The 14,350-nt window shown below is 35.8% G+C and overlaps 7 protein-coding genes and 1 non-coding gene across 8 annotated transcripts; 5 read left to right on the forward strand and 3 right to left on the reverse strand. All coding sequences in view use genetic code 12, as the record gives it.

Moving 5' to 3' along the window:
- Window positions 1-525: 525 nt before the first annotated feature.
- CTRG_02430 (uncharacterized protein) lies at window positions 526-861 on the forward strand (the record flags this gene model as incomplete). Its single annotated transcript, XM_002548087.1, has 1 exon — window positions 526-861. One exon carries the CDS (start codon window positions 526-528, stop codon window positions 859-861), a length of 336 nt encoding a protein of 111 aa, XP_002548133.1.
- Window positions 862-932: 71 nt separating this feature from the next.
- Window positions 933-1,781, reverse strand: CTRG_02431 (prohibitin family protein; the record flags this gene model as incomplete). Its single annotated transcript, XM_002548088.1, has 1 exon — window positions 933-1,781. One exon carries the CDS (start codon window positions 1,779-1,781, stop codon window positions 933-935), a length of 849 nt encoding a protein of 282 aa, XP_002548134.1.
- Window positions 1,782-2,244: 463 nt separating this feature from the next.
- CTRG_06438 lies at window positions 2,245-2,316 on the reverse strand. The gene has a single exon. It is a non-coding gene; the product is annotated as a tRNA-Met (tRNA).
- A 1,678-nt stretch (window positions 2,317-3,994) lies between these two features.
- SAP8 (Sap8p) lies at window positions 3,995-5,179 on the forward strand (the record flags this gene model as incomplete). Its single annotated transcript, XM_002548089.1, has 1 exon — window positions 3,995-5,179. One exon carries the CDS (start codon window positions 3,995-3,997, stop codon window positions 5,177-5,179), a length of 1,185 nt encoding a protein of 394 aa, XP_002548135.1.
- Window positions 5,180-5,330: 151 nt separating this feature from the next.
- On the reverse strand, window positions 5,331-5,873 carry PAM17 (Pam17p; the record flags this gene model as incomplete). The annotated part of the gene is made up of 1 exon (XM_002548090.1): window positions 5,331-5,873. The coding sequence occupies one exon, from the start codon at window positions 5,871-5,873 to the stop codon at window positions 5,331-5,333; it is 543 nt and encodes a 180-aa protein (XP_002548136.1).
- Window positions 5,874-6,871: 998 nt separating this feature from the next.
- On the forward strand, window positions 6,872-10,732 carry CTRG_02434 (RSC chromatin remodeling complex ATPase subunit; the record flags this gene model as incomplete). Its single annotated transcript, XM_002548091.1, has 1 exon — window positions 6,872-10,732. One exon carries the CDS (start codon window positions 6,872-6,874, stop codon window positions 10,730-10,732), a length of 3,861 nt encoding a protein of 1,286 aa, XP_002548137.1.
- An 809-nt stretch (window positions 10,733-11,541) lies between these two features.
- Window positions 11,542-12,621, forward strand: CTRG_02435 (cytochrome c peroxidase, mitochondrial precursor; the record flags this gene model as incomplete). The annotated part of the gene is made up of 1 exon (XM_002548092.1): window positions 11,542-12,621. The coding sequence occupies one exon, from the start codon at window positions 11,542-11,544 to the stop codon at window positions 12,619-12,621; it is 1,080 nt and encodes a 359-aa protein (XP_002548138.1).
- A 991-nt stretch (window positions 12,622-13,612) lies between these two features.
- CTRG_02436 (uncharacterized protein) lies at window positions 13,613-14,146 on the forward strand (the record flags this gene model as incomplete). The annotated part of the gene is made up of 1 exon (XM_002548093.1): window positions 13,613-14,146. The coding sequence occupies one exon, from the start codon at window positions 13,613-13,615 to the stop codon at window positions 14,144-14,146; it is 534 nt and encodes a 177-aa protein (XP_002548139.1).
- Window positions 14,147-14,350: the final 204 nt, after the last annotated feature.

The raw sequence follows: 14,350 nt of genomic DNA on the forward strand, positions 1-14,350 counted from the left end.
TCAAAAATATAGGATCAATCATATTATCAACTACTAAGAATCATGTCAGATACTAAAATTATTGTTCATTGGTATGTTATCTCGAGAAATTGGAAATTGATTGATATTGAAAAACAATTTACTAACATCTTGTTTTAAAGGTTAAACTACTCCCGTTCTCAAAGAATTGTTTGGTTATTAGAGGAATTGAACATTCCTTATGAATTAAAGGTTTACCTCAGAAATAAAGAATTTCGTGCTCCAAAGGAATTGGAAAAGATCCACCCATTAGGTAAATCGCCAGTCATTGAAGTTGTTAACACCACTACAGGTCAAAGCAAAGTTATTGCTGAAACGGGTCATATTTTCAGTTACCTTTTGAAAAATTATGATACTTCAAATATTTTAACCCCTGTTGATCCTGATTTACAAGACGAAGTTGATTATTTCTTGCACTATACCGAGGGTACTTTACAACCAAATTTGGTTGCATTGTTAGTTCACGGATTTGCAAAAACAAAAGCTCCATTTGGTACAAGGTTTTTAATGGGATTATTGGTTCATGGAATTGATAGTCAATTTTACATTCCAAATGTTAAACAGAATTTATCTTTCTTGGATGATATTATCAAAAAACAACATGATAGAGGTAGTAAATACTTTGTTGGTGATAAGTTAACTGCAGCTGATATTATTTTACAGTTTCCACTCTGTGTTAATTTATTTCAAAACACAGGTGCTGTTGAAAGAATGGGTGCTGGTGATCTCAAGAGGGATTATCCAAATTTGAATAAATGGGCAGAGGATATTTCCAAAGAACCAAAGCTCATCAAGGCAAATGAATCTGTAGCAAAATACGAAACCGTTACCCCAAATATCTAGTTAATACAAATCCTTGAATATATTACTATCTACAAATAATAAAAAAAAAATACATATGCGGTATTCATCTTTTAACGACCGATGTTCAACAACAATGAGTTATTTGATCCGTCTCCACCTTTACCACTGTCACCATTTGGCAAATATGTAATATTTGGAGAATTGGCTAATGTTGTGGCAATATCCTTAGAGGCTTCTAATCTTCTAATCATCAATAACCCATCACCAGCTTTGGCCAATGCTTTCGACACAAGATCAGCTGCTTCAGCTTCACCTTCTGCTCTGATAATAGCTGCCTTCTTTTCTTGTTCAGCCTTTTCAACAAGATACTTGGATCTTTCTGCATCTTGTTGGGCTATTTGTTTCTGTTCAACAGCCTTCGTGAACTCTTTACCAAATGTCATGTGGGTGATGGAAACATCTTCCAATTCAATGTTGAACTCATCTGCTCTTCTTGATAATTCTTGTCTTATTCTAGCAGAAACAACTTCTCTTTGGGTAATCAATTCTGCTGCATCAAATTGGGCAACAATGGACTTCAAGATTTCATTACCAATGGCAGGCAACACTCTTTCCGCGTAGTCCAAACCCAAGTTTTGATAAATAAATGGCAATTTTCTCACTTCTGGTCTGCTTAAAACTCTTAATGTTAATGAGACATTTTGTAAATCCTTAGACCCAGTGGTGGTGGTAATAACTCTAGGCTCTACTCTGACATCAAAGATAACTGCTTTTTGTAACCAAGGAATCAAGAAATGGGTACCTTCACCAATGACTTTTTGTTCAACCCCCTTTAAACGATCAAAGATCACAGCTCTTTTACCTCCTGGGACATCATACATGGATGCTTGTGCCAAGGCAATGGTCAAACCAGCTGGTAAGGCAATCTTGGATATGAGATCAGCAAATCTTTGTGACATTGTGTATGTGTGATCGAAGTAATGGTCAATACTGGAAGTAGGATATTCTAGTACGGGGAATGAGAATTGCTTAAAGCAATAAGAAAAAAAATGGCAAACTCTTGTCAGAGTTGTGGGAAATTGAAAGTGTGCACGCCCTTCTACCAAAACAAACTATTGACAAAATTTACATTAACACATGAATAAAGTACAACCAAGCGAAGCACACCTAGTATAATTGACCACAAGTTATCTTACACTCTTGGTCCATTCCACATTGGACGTTTCCCTCCACCAACATAAGTCGTAATAAACTAGTGGACAGAATCATAAGCGGTAAGAACCCATAAATATTGGTGCGCCTTCGATGGCTACCATCAACCAAACACATTTATAAGAAAAAAAGAGAAAAAAGTAAGAGTTACTCAAAGAGCTATTCACTGCACTACAACATGATACAAAAAGTTAAACCATTCAAAAAAAATAGCTCCGCCAGGTTTCGATCCTGGGATCTCGAGGTTATGGGCCTCGCGCGATACCACTACACTACGGAGCTTGGTAAGAACCGCTGAACTATTTGAATAGTTCGGTGATGCTTTGAACACATGTGGTTTATGACAACATTTATTGGTGTAGTAAACAAATCAATCGTGTATCGAAAGTAAGTACTCTTCAAAACCAATTCCTTAACAGATATAGATAATCTTAATAGACTCTCTTAAAACCGATACAAAAATCACACATTTGTCACCCATCTACTTGAGTGGTCATTAATGTGAAAATTATTATTTACTGGTAAATTTCTCTTCTTTTTACTGGAATAAACGTGGGACATAAATAAATATTCTAATACATCTTTGATTATTCAATTATCCAATATTTGCGTTTTTTATCATAAATTTGTTGAAATATGATACTAAAAAGTGTGTTCATATTAAACAATTAAGCGTTGCTGAGTTTAGTTGATGTGCAATATTGATGCCATTCCATACGGTAAATATTGATGCCGTTTATTAAAAGCACTTATCAAACAATACAATACTCTAAACAACCATGGATATCTTGTGATAACATTTGTAGATACACCTATTCGGAAGTGTTTGTTAGTAATTTGCTTTTCAGAAAATGCAGCGCGCAACCGTGCTCCAAATTGTGGCTTAGATTTGATTGACACAGACGTTGCCTTTCACCCTTGAAATCTAGTTATCTGTGCTATAGTGTTTCTATTTGTCTACAATTGATATTCCGCAAGTTAGTTCTTTTCATTCTACCAACATACAAGTGGTAGTATAGTTTTGACATCAAGATTCATAGAGTTACCTTTTTATTTTGACGTGCCAAGTAAAAAAAAGGGGGCGAGAGAGAAGAAAGTCAAAGTAGGAACTGAATGCTTTTGTGGAATCAAGTATACACAATGAATTGCTCTTCATACCTATTGTTCAAACATGAATTGCGCAAGTCGGTTTGGAAATTCACACCAATTACAAATTGAATTGAACGGCATCAAAAAGGTGATACAAATTTCTGTTTGGGTGCTTCCCGAATGATAATTTGATGTGATTCGATATTTTTTTTATTTTCCTTATTCCGATGGGTGCAACTGATTTCCCCTTAAACTTAGAACAATTTGCATATATGAGGCATCAAATTGAAATTCTATAAACTGGGTTATTCATTTTTTTGTCATCTCTTCTTATGTGGGGGCAGGGGGGTATTTAGATTATTTAGTGAGAACATTACCAAGAACATGTGCATTATTTTGCAGCAATCAGTTCTCTAAAGCTTTATCTTGAGTATATTCGTACATTAAACATTTCTCCACGCTCCAAATTCATGGTGCTGTGCCTTACCAGATTTTCTTATCATTTAGAATGCAGATCTCCTGTATTTGAAATTCTTTGGATTTTTTTCAACAAAACGGATTATATAATTAACGTTCATGTATAAAATGTTAAATAATCTGAGTTTTAGTTTATGCTTTCATTGTTTTTCTTTTTGACGATAAGCTAACCTTGATATCAAAACTAGAACCACAATTATTCAAGTATTGCCCATAGAAATGAACGGCTCCACTTTTTTGTTGTTATTGTAGATGGAGGACTAGGAGGTGACGGAATTAATGAAAAAGGAAGTCAAAGTAAAGTAATATAAATACCCATGTCCCAATCATATTTCAAGGTTGGATTTGGTTCTAATTTTTATTCCATTATTAACTACTATTACTATCACAAAAAATGGCTACCATTTTCTTATTCACTAAAAACGTTTTTATTGCTCTTGCTTTTGCTTTGTTTGCTCAAGGTCTTACTATCCCAGATGGTATTGAGAAAAGAACCGACAAGGTTGTTTCTTTGGATTTTACTGTTATTAGAAAACCGTTCAATGCCACTGCTCATAGGCTCATTCAAAAGAGAAGTGATGTGCCAACTACATTGATCAATGAGGGTCCATCATATGCTGCTGATATTGTTGTTGGTTCCAACCAACAAAAGCAAACTGTTGTCATTGACACCGGTTCTTCTGATTTGTGGGTTGTTGATACCGATGCCGAGTGCCAAGTTACTTACTCTGGACAAACCAACAATTTTTGCAAACAAGAAGGAACCTTTGATCCATCTTCTTCTAGTTCTGCTCAAAACTTGAACCAAGATTTCTCCATTGAGTATGGAGACTTGACTTCGTCTCAAGGTAGTTTTTACAAAGACACCGTTGGTTTTGGAGGTATTTCTATTAAGAATCAACAATTTGCTGATGTCACTACAACTTCTGTTGATCAAGGTATCATGGGGATTGGTTTCACTGCTGATGAAGCTGGATACAATCTGTATGACAATGTGCCAGTTACTTTGAAGAAACAAGGTATCATCAACAAGAATGCCTATTCGTTGTACTTGAACTCTGAAGATGCTTCTACTGGTAAGATCATCTTTGGCGGTGTTGATAATGCCAAATATACCGGGACTTTGACTGCTTTACCTGTGACTTCATCAGTTGAATTAAGAGTTCATTTGGGTTCCATTAATTTTGACGGAACAAGCGTTTCTACCAACGCTGATGTTGTTTTGGACTCTGGTACCACAATTACATACTTTTCGCAAAGTACTGCTGACAAGTTTGCTAGAATTGTCGGGGCCACTTGGGATAGCAGAAACGAAATTTACCGTTTGCCTTCATGTGACCTTTCTGGTGACGCAGTTTTCAACTTTGATCAAGGTGTTAAAATTACTGTTCCCCTTTCCGAATTGATTCTTAAAGACAGTGACAGCTCAATTTGCTATTTTGGAATTTCCAGAAATGATGCTAACATTTTGGGAGATAATTTCTTAAGAAGAGCTTATATTGTGTATGATTTGGACGATAAGACCATTTCCTTGGCTCAAGTCAAGTACACTTCTTCTTCAGACATCTCGGCTTTGTAGAAAGTATAATTGAATTTATTCGGTATATTTAGTTTATCTTGAGTCGTTCTGTAATTCTTCACTTTGACATTTTTCCCGAATATGTATTGAAGTACGAAAGTAATATAGATATATACACGGTTCGTTTGATATTGTCATTATAGACATCCATCTAAAGGAATTCTTTGGCTTTTCTTCTAAAAGCATTACAATCTCTCAACCATTGTTTGTAATCCTTCAAGGAGTATATTTTTTCACCATAGTAATCTGGGATTGGGTTGGAGAAACTTTGAGATGATGGATCTGGTCTGTTAGCTCTAAGTCTAGTTAAAAATTCACTGTTTCTAAGTTCAAATTGTTTCAAATTAGCTCTGTTTTTCATACGGAACACAAATGAACCAATAAATGGACCAACTAAATATCCAACCAATCCCCCTAAAACAACGGCACCTCCCATAATCATTAATGGATCAAAACCCATGATTGGTTTTTCAACATCTATTTCAATATTACCCAAGTAACTCAATGTAATAAAAGCACCACCAAAACCAGTGAAAATTCCAGCAATAGTGTTGATTCTGGTATTTTGCTTTTTCATTTGAAAGTAATCAACCCATGTTAATTTTGATGGAGCAGTAGTAGTTGAGTTAAATCTGAATGATCTAAATAATGATCTTCTGGTCATAAGTCTGCTTTGAACTCCTAATGAAAACATAGTTGGATGTGAATAAGAAACTGATATGTGTGTATGAACTATAAAAGAAAAAGAAGAGTATATGAATTGGAGTGGTCTTATTCTGAAAAAAAAAAAAAATTAAAAAATTCACTTAAAAAAACTGTACTTCGCATTTTTGTATTCTTCGTGCTCGTTCATGATTATGGGATCGATTATATTCCATTCTTATCGACCATAATCAGATGTTGTAGTAGGTAAACAGATGATGAGGATATCATGAAATGAACTCAATAGTACTCAATGGTCAATGGATGTCACAACTCTAAGAAAAAGGAGACATCAGGTAACATTTCCGAACCGGAGAAGGAACCAATCAAAGTTCTTCAATTCAGAAAATAGTCTTTTCTCTCTTTATACATGTGGTTTCTTGTATACCAGTTAGAAATACTTCCAAATCGTTCTGACATCATAAAATCTATCATCTTCATACATTTATATGCCTAGGAAGTCCTATAATACTACATGGACAGTTGGAGTTGATGAAAAAAGACACAGGTAGTGTTCATTGGCACATTTTTTCTGTTGGTTGAATTCTGAACTGAGAAGGGACGAAAAAAAAAAACAAGAATGAACGAAAAAAAAAACCTCTATATTCAGATTACAGACAAAAACAACAACAATTTTTTTTTACAACCAAACTATTGAAATCAAAGATAATCCATCAAGGTATTTTCAAGATTTAATAGCCACCAAGCATCCAACACACACCCTTTTGTGATATACATAGAAAGGCAAAGACGTTTGCAGTTTTTTTTTTTATTATTATTTAATACTGTAATTTTTTATTTTATTTTGAAACACTGCTTTGGCGTATTTCATAATTCCCCATTCTTAATTGTATTTTTATTTACACGAATAGCATCTATAATCAAATAGTACACTCATTACATAGTACTTGTTTTTGATAAAAAAATAAAAAAAAAAGAACAAAGAAGAAGATAGTTTGGCACTGTTATTTATTATACTAATAGAACATCATGAATGGAACTGTTATTATGAATGGTAATGGTTCAAGCGGTGCATTATCAACTCAGAATCTACCTGAATCTCCCACTGCAAAACAAGAATCAAATGAAATTGGTTACCCAAGTACCAAAGAGCAATTAGGTACTTTATTAGATAGATATTACAAACTTCTTTTTGAAACCAAGAAACTTAAAGGTGAATCTGAAAATCTGGAAGATCAGAAGTTTGAAGATGATAATATTGAATTCAAACAGAAAATAGAAAAAGTATTAGGTCAAGTTAGCTTGGAACATGATCAATTTGTCAAAGAAAACGAAGAGTTCATGAATGAAATACTTACCGTGGATACCACCGAGACAGTAAAGGATTTTGACAATGAGTTATTTGAGAAGCAGATCGCAGGGCTCTTGTTGTTGAGTAGAGACTACGATCTTCCGGAGAGTTTACAATCTGAATTTAAAGAAACTCAGTGTAATGTTAACAAAGATGACTTGGTAGATAAAATCTTACTGAAATTGTTGCAAATGGAAACCGATTTTGAGAAAAAAGCTGAAGCTTTTGGTGTAGCGAAAGCTACCAAGGAAAATGAGCCGGCATCAGCTGCATTGGGTACTTTAGAAGCTGAAAAAATAATCAGTAATAAGATATCTCAACGATTGAAAGAATTGGAGAATTTACCAGCTAATATCGGGACATTTGGGGATGACACTAAAGTTGATAATTTGAAGATTCAAGCTTTGATTGAACTTAAGGCAATCAAGTTATTAGCCAAGCAGAAGCTTTTGAGACATAATGTGTTGGTTCATGAATCACAACAAGTGAAATATGTCAACCCTGATTTAAAATCCACCCCACTTGCGTTGCTGGAGAAGAGATCGTTTAATGTAAGACCAAAAATAGAACAGAGAAATCCACAATTGTTGGCTATACAATTGGAAGAGTCCAAGAAACTAAAGGCTAAAGAAGTCAAGCGTCAACAGCATATTGAAAAAGTTCAACAAATTTTGGAAAGCTCAATCCAACGAGGTACCATGAAGTTCACCAGAGACACATACCGTGGCCATTATTTGCATAAACAAATTAACAATTTCCACCAAACCACTGAAAAGGAAGAAAGTAAGAAGTTGGAAAGAACAGCCAAGCAGAGATTGCAAGCTTTGCGTGCAAACGATGAAGACGCATATCTTAAATTATTGGACGAAACTAAGGACCATAGAATTACTCATCTTTTGAAACAAACTAATCAATTCTTGGATTCGTTGACAGAGAAAGTTAAAGCTCAACAACAGGAATCTGGTGGCAGTGCAATTGCCACACCAAGAAGCGCAAGTCCTGATGCTATTACTATTGATGTGACTGGAGGCGTTGCTGCTGCTGTTGCCGATAACAAAGCCGACTTGCGTGAAAAGACCGATTATTATGATGTTGCTCATAAGATTAAAGAAAAGATTGAAGAACAACCAACAATTTTGGTTGGTGGTAAATTAAAGGAATATCAAATGAAAGGTTTGGAATGGATGGTGTCGTTGTATAATAATCATCTTAACGGTATTTTGGCAGATGAGATGGGTTTGGGTAAAACCATTCAATCGATTTCATTGATTACTTATCTTATTGAAAAGAAACATGAAAGCAAGTTTTTGGTCATTGTGCCACTTTCTACGATTACCAATTGGACTTTGGAATTTGAAAAATGGGCACCATCTGTTAAAGTGATTGTTTACAAAGGTTCACAACAACAAAGAAGATCGTTGCAACCGGAAATAAGATATGGCAATTTCCAAGTTTTGTTGACCACATACGAGTATATTATCCGTGAACGTCCCTTGTTAGCAAAATTTCATTATTCACACATGATTATTGATGAAGGTCATAGAATGAAAAACTCACAATCAAAGTTGTCGCAGACTTTGCGAACTTATTACAAGACCAAGAATAGGTTGATTTTAACCGGTACCCCGTTGCAGAATAATTTACCGGAATTATGGGCATTGTTGAATTTTGTTTTGCCGGGTATTTTTAATTCAGTCAAATCCTTTGATGATTGGTTCAACACGCCATTTGCAAATACAGGTAATCAAGAGAAGATTGAGTTGACAGAAGAAGAATCGTTGTTGATCATTCGAAGATTGCACAAAGTTCTTAGACCTTTCCTTTTGAGAAGATTGAAGAAAGATGTTGAGAAAGATTTGCCGGATAAGGTGGAAAAGGTTTTGAAATGTAATTTGTCCGGGTTGCAATACGTGTTGTATCAACAGATGTTGAAACACAATGCATTGTTTGTTGGTGCCGATGTTGGTGGTGCCAAGAGTGGTATCAAAGGTTTGAACAACAAGATTATGCAATTAAGAAAAATATGTAACCATCCGTTTGTTTTTGAAGAAGTGGAGGCGGTATTAAATTCACTGAGGTTGACCAACGATCTCATTTGGAGAGTTTCAGGTAAATTTGAGCTATTGGACAGAATATTACCCAAATTCAAGAAATCGGGCCATCGTGTTTTGATGTTTTTCCAAATGACTCAAGTGATGGATATTATGGAAGATTTTCTCAGATGGAGAAATATGAAATATTTGAGATTGGATGGTGGTACTAAAGCTGAAGACCGTCAAGATATGTTGAAAGTGTTCAACGCCCCTGATTCTGAGTATTTCTGTTTCCTTTTGTCTACTAGAGCCGGTGGTTTAGGTTTGAATTTACAAACAGCTGACACCGTTGTTATTTTTGATACCGATTGGAACCCTCATCAAGATTTGCAAGCTCAAGATAGAGCCCATCGTATTGGTCAAAAGAATGAGGTGCGTATTTTGAGATTGATTACCAATGATTCTGTTGAAGAAATGATTTTGGAAAGAGCACACCAGAAGTTGGATATTGATGGTAAAGTTATTCAAGCTGGTAAGTTTGATAATAAATCCACACCCGAAGAGCAAGAAGCAATGTTGATGAGTTTAATCACAGCATCGGCTACTGATGCCGTTAACGAGGAAGACAACTCTTTGGAGGACGATGAATTGAACGAAATTTTGGCACGTAGTGAAGAAGAGAAGGCGTTGTTTGCTGCTATGGATGAAGAACGAAAACTCAATGATGTTAATCTCAAGTCGAGATTGATTGAAAAAGATGAATTGCCTAGTGTATTTACTGAAGATATTTCAAAGCATTTTGAAAAGGACAACAAGGAGTTGACTAAAATGAGAGAGAAAAAACGTGTTAGATATGATGATGGATTGAGTGAAGAACAATGGCTTAGAGCAATGGATGATGACAATGACACTGTTGAAGACGCCATCAAACGTAAAGAACGCAGAATGGCCAAGAGAAAGAGAAACAAGGCTATAAGAGAAGGGTTATTGGAAGAAGACATTAAGGATGATGAAGTTGGTGAAGAAGACGATGTTGACTTTGCAGAAGCTGCCCAACCACGCAAAAGACAACGTCGTGAGCGAACTCCATTACCTCATATTGAAGATGGCGTCAATGGGATAGAAGAGGAAGAAGAAGAAGAGGAGGAAGTCGTGGATGGGTTTGTTGCTAAATGTTTAGGGGTCATTGATGAAATCACAGCTTTGACTGATGAAAATGATGGACACAACTTGAGTGATATTTTCATCAAGTTGCCATCGAGAAAATTGTACCCAGATTATTACCTGATTATCAAGAAACCAGTTTCTATCAATCAAGTGAAAAAACAATTGAATCAAGATAAGTTTGCATCTTTTGAAGAATTTATTGCCGAATTAAAACAAATGTGTCTCAATGCTAAAACATATAATGAAGAAGGGTCATTTGTATACACAGATGCTACGGTTATTGAGAAATTGCTTGATGAGAAGTTAGCAGAAGGCGATGAAGCCCGTATAAATGTATAAGTGATGGTGTACTCTGTAATTATATATATATATAATAATATTGTTAAGCACAAAGTATTAGAGCCAATCAGCGCTGGTTTAAATTGTATTATCTTTGGCATGGAACAGGAGAGAACAATTGGGGGTGAGAGAAAAAAAAAAGAAAAAAAAAATAAGAAAAATTCGTGCTGCAAAATTTTGCGTGATTTACTAATGTAAGGAAGCCAGTCAAAAAAAAAAAATCTAGAACATCAACCATGTAAGGCTATCTCATTAATAACATGCTCAGTAATATCAACGTGGCACCAGGTGGTATCCTTTACTGTAATATGATAAATGTAGATATCTTGTGGTCTTGGTTGTGATACTCGCATCGCAATTATAAATTCAACGAAAATTCTAGAGTATTTTGATTTTGAGCTCAACTGGTTTTGTGGGCCTTTAGCTCTTTGTTTATGGATTTGTTGAATCGTGAGCCTAAATTGTATTTTATTGATTACTAAACTTTTGTATGATCTAGACAGTAAGAATATTATCTGAGAACTAACCCGGTGCATGAATGCGGGAAAAGTAAATAAGAAAAGACCTTTCCCTATTGTTAAATAACAATAACAAACTCTACATGAAACTTCCCCTTCATGTAATACCAGACTAAGGAAATCTTCTTTTTTCTCTTAATTTTCTCGAACAAAAACAATCACGCTGTATTATCTCTCCCCCCATTTAAAATCTTTTCAACAGAAAACTATAAATAGCTGAGCATTCCCCATTTTTCGGTCTATTCTGCCTTTTCTACTTCTTTAATTTTACTTTATCAATCATTATTCACAATGGCTTCAATTGCTGCAAATATTGGTAAAGTCTCCAAGAATTCAACTAGGCTCAATTACGGCAGATTTGCCAAAGTATTTTTAGGGGTTGCTGGTTCAACCGCAATTGCTACGTATTTCTACAACAACAACAACAACAACAACAACAAGAATGGCAATTCTTCTTCTAACAAGACATTGATGTCTTTGTTTGGTGGTACTGTTCCAAACATGAAATTGGCCAAGGTTCCAGATGGAAAGACTCAAGAAGACTACCAAAAAGTCTACAATGCTATCGCTACTAAGATAAGCGAAAATTTGGAATTTGATCACAACGATGGGTTCTACGGGGTTTTGGTTAGATTAGCTTGGCACAATTCTGGAACTTATGACAAGTCCGACAACACTGGTGGTTCTTACGGTGGTACTATGATTTTCTCCCCAGAAGAGTTTGACCCTGAAAATGCTGGTTTACAAATTGGTCGTGCATTCTTAGAGGAGTTTTTGGTTAGGTTCCCATGGATTTCACGAGGCGACTTGTGGACCTTGGGTGGCGTTTGCGCCGTCCAAGAGTCTGGAGGTCCCTCCATCAGTTGGAGTCCAGGAAGGGTGGATCAAACGACCAACGTCCCACCCAATGGTCGCCTTCCAGATGCCTCTAAGGATGCAGAATATGTCCGAAAGATTTTTGACCGCCAGGGTTTCAACGATAGGGAAATCGTAGCTCTTCTTGGGGCACACGTCCTTGGCCGTTGTCACCGCCACTTCTCTGGTTATGATGGTGCATGGGGTCCCTCTTTTAATGCTTTTACTAACACCTTTTATACCATGTTGTTGGGTGATTGGCATGTTAAGAAATGGGATGGTAAGAAACAGTATGAAGATGATGAAACCAACGAATTTATGATGTTGCCAACTGATATGGCTTTGAAGGAAGATTCCAACTTTTTGAAGTATGTCAAGATGTATGCTGAGGATCAAGATTTATTCTTTGAAGACTTTGCCAAGGCTTTCTCTAAATTGCTTTCTAATGGTATTCAATATCCTGCTGGTACCAAACCAATGATCTTCAAGACATTGGATGAACAAGATGAATCTTAAGTAGTTTAGTTTCTTTTGTTTTAGTACTTTGATTTCAATATATATATATAGATATATATTAAGACGTTAATATTCTTGTTATAGGTATACTATTTACGGTCGTCCTCCCTACTCCACTGATGTGCTGCTTTTAGACTTCAAATATATCATTACCAAGTCTATCAGGTCACAATATATCACGTGTACAAAACTGTTTTCGTCTCCCCGCACGACCAGTCAAATCAAAATGAACTTTGGGCTGCATCATCTTCTTTACTTTACGTTCAATGCAGCCTTTAGGTTTAAAGAGTCTCTGAGTTGTAGGTACGAATTTGTTAACCGTTTGGCTTTTTTATGAATGTGGGCGGTGCGGTAAAGCAGCCATGTCCCTGTCAGGCCCCCCCGTATTCGATACTAACATTGAATTCTTCATGAGTTCACCCCATTTCTAGCACAATTAATATATACACAAATTGTTGTTTTTTGTTTTTATAGTTTTCCAATATCGAACAACAGTTTGTATTTGTCGACTCTCACTACATGTGTTTAGTCGTAGAGTTCTACAAATCATTGATTCCTGACCAGGTTCTTGACCAATTAGGCATATGTAAACATGACTTAATATTGGGTGACATGCCCCCTTCTTTGATCTTTTCGTCACACAAACAACACTGCTTCATAAACCCATTTAGACATAACCCATAGAGCCGATCTTAGTCCGCAATTGAGCGACACGACTTGTTTCTATATACTCAACGCTTCCTGTTGCTGTTTGTGTTGCTTACAAATCAAAAAGTTTTGTTTCCATACATAGAACCTGAAATAACATTTTTCCGTCAACATGAAATAACATTTTTCCATACCCCCATTTCTTCTTCTCCACAAAGATTTTCCACCAACTTTTCTTAAATGCTTACAAATCACAAACTATATAAATAGTTACAATTTCCATGTCAAGATGGACAGTTTCCCATTTTTCTTGTTTTATTAATTCATTACAATCATCTATACAATGGTCAAAGTTTTACTTGCTCTTACATCTGAAGATCCCGTTTTTTATCCTGATGGTAAGAAAACCGGGGTTTTTACTATCGAAGCGTTACATCCATTTGAAGAGTTCAAAAAGAAAGGCTACGAGGTTCAATTTGCTTCTGAAACTGGCTCTTTCGGTTATGACGATTACGGAATAAGCCCTGATTTTTTGAATGGGGAAAATAGAAAGATATTTGAAGATCCTAATTCTGATTACAACCAGGCATTGAAGAAGACTAAAAAGGCTTCCGATCTCGATCCAAATGATTATGATATTTTTTTTGCAAGTGCTGGCCATGGTACTTTATTTGATTATCCAAAGTCAAAAAGCTTACAATTAATCGCCTCGACTGTTTATGATAAAGGTGGGATTGTTGCTGCAGTGTGTCACGGACCAATTATTTTTGACAATATGAAAAACTTGAAAACAGGTGAACCATTGATCAAAGGCAAGAAAATCACCGGGTTTACCGATATTGGTGAAGAAATCTTGGGGTGTTGCAGATATAAATGAAAAGAGATAACTTTGTTAACCATGAGACAAGTTGCTGAAAAAGAAGGTGCTACTTACATCGAACCATCAGGACCATGGGAAAGCTTCACTGTCACAGATGATAGAATTGTTACTGGTGTTAACCCACAATCAGCTGAGAAAATCACTGAGGCTACCATTGCAGCATTTGAAGCAAAGTAGGAATTGTTGGTGTTGCCTGGATAC

The sequence above is a fragment of the Candida tropicalis genome (assembly GCF_000006335.3).
Source record: "Candida tropicalis MYA-3404 genomic scaffold supercont3.3, whole genome shotgun sequence".
Lineage (NCBI taxonomy): Eukaryota > Fungi > Ascomycota > Pichiomycetes > Serinales > Debaryomycetaceae > Candida > Candida tropicalis.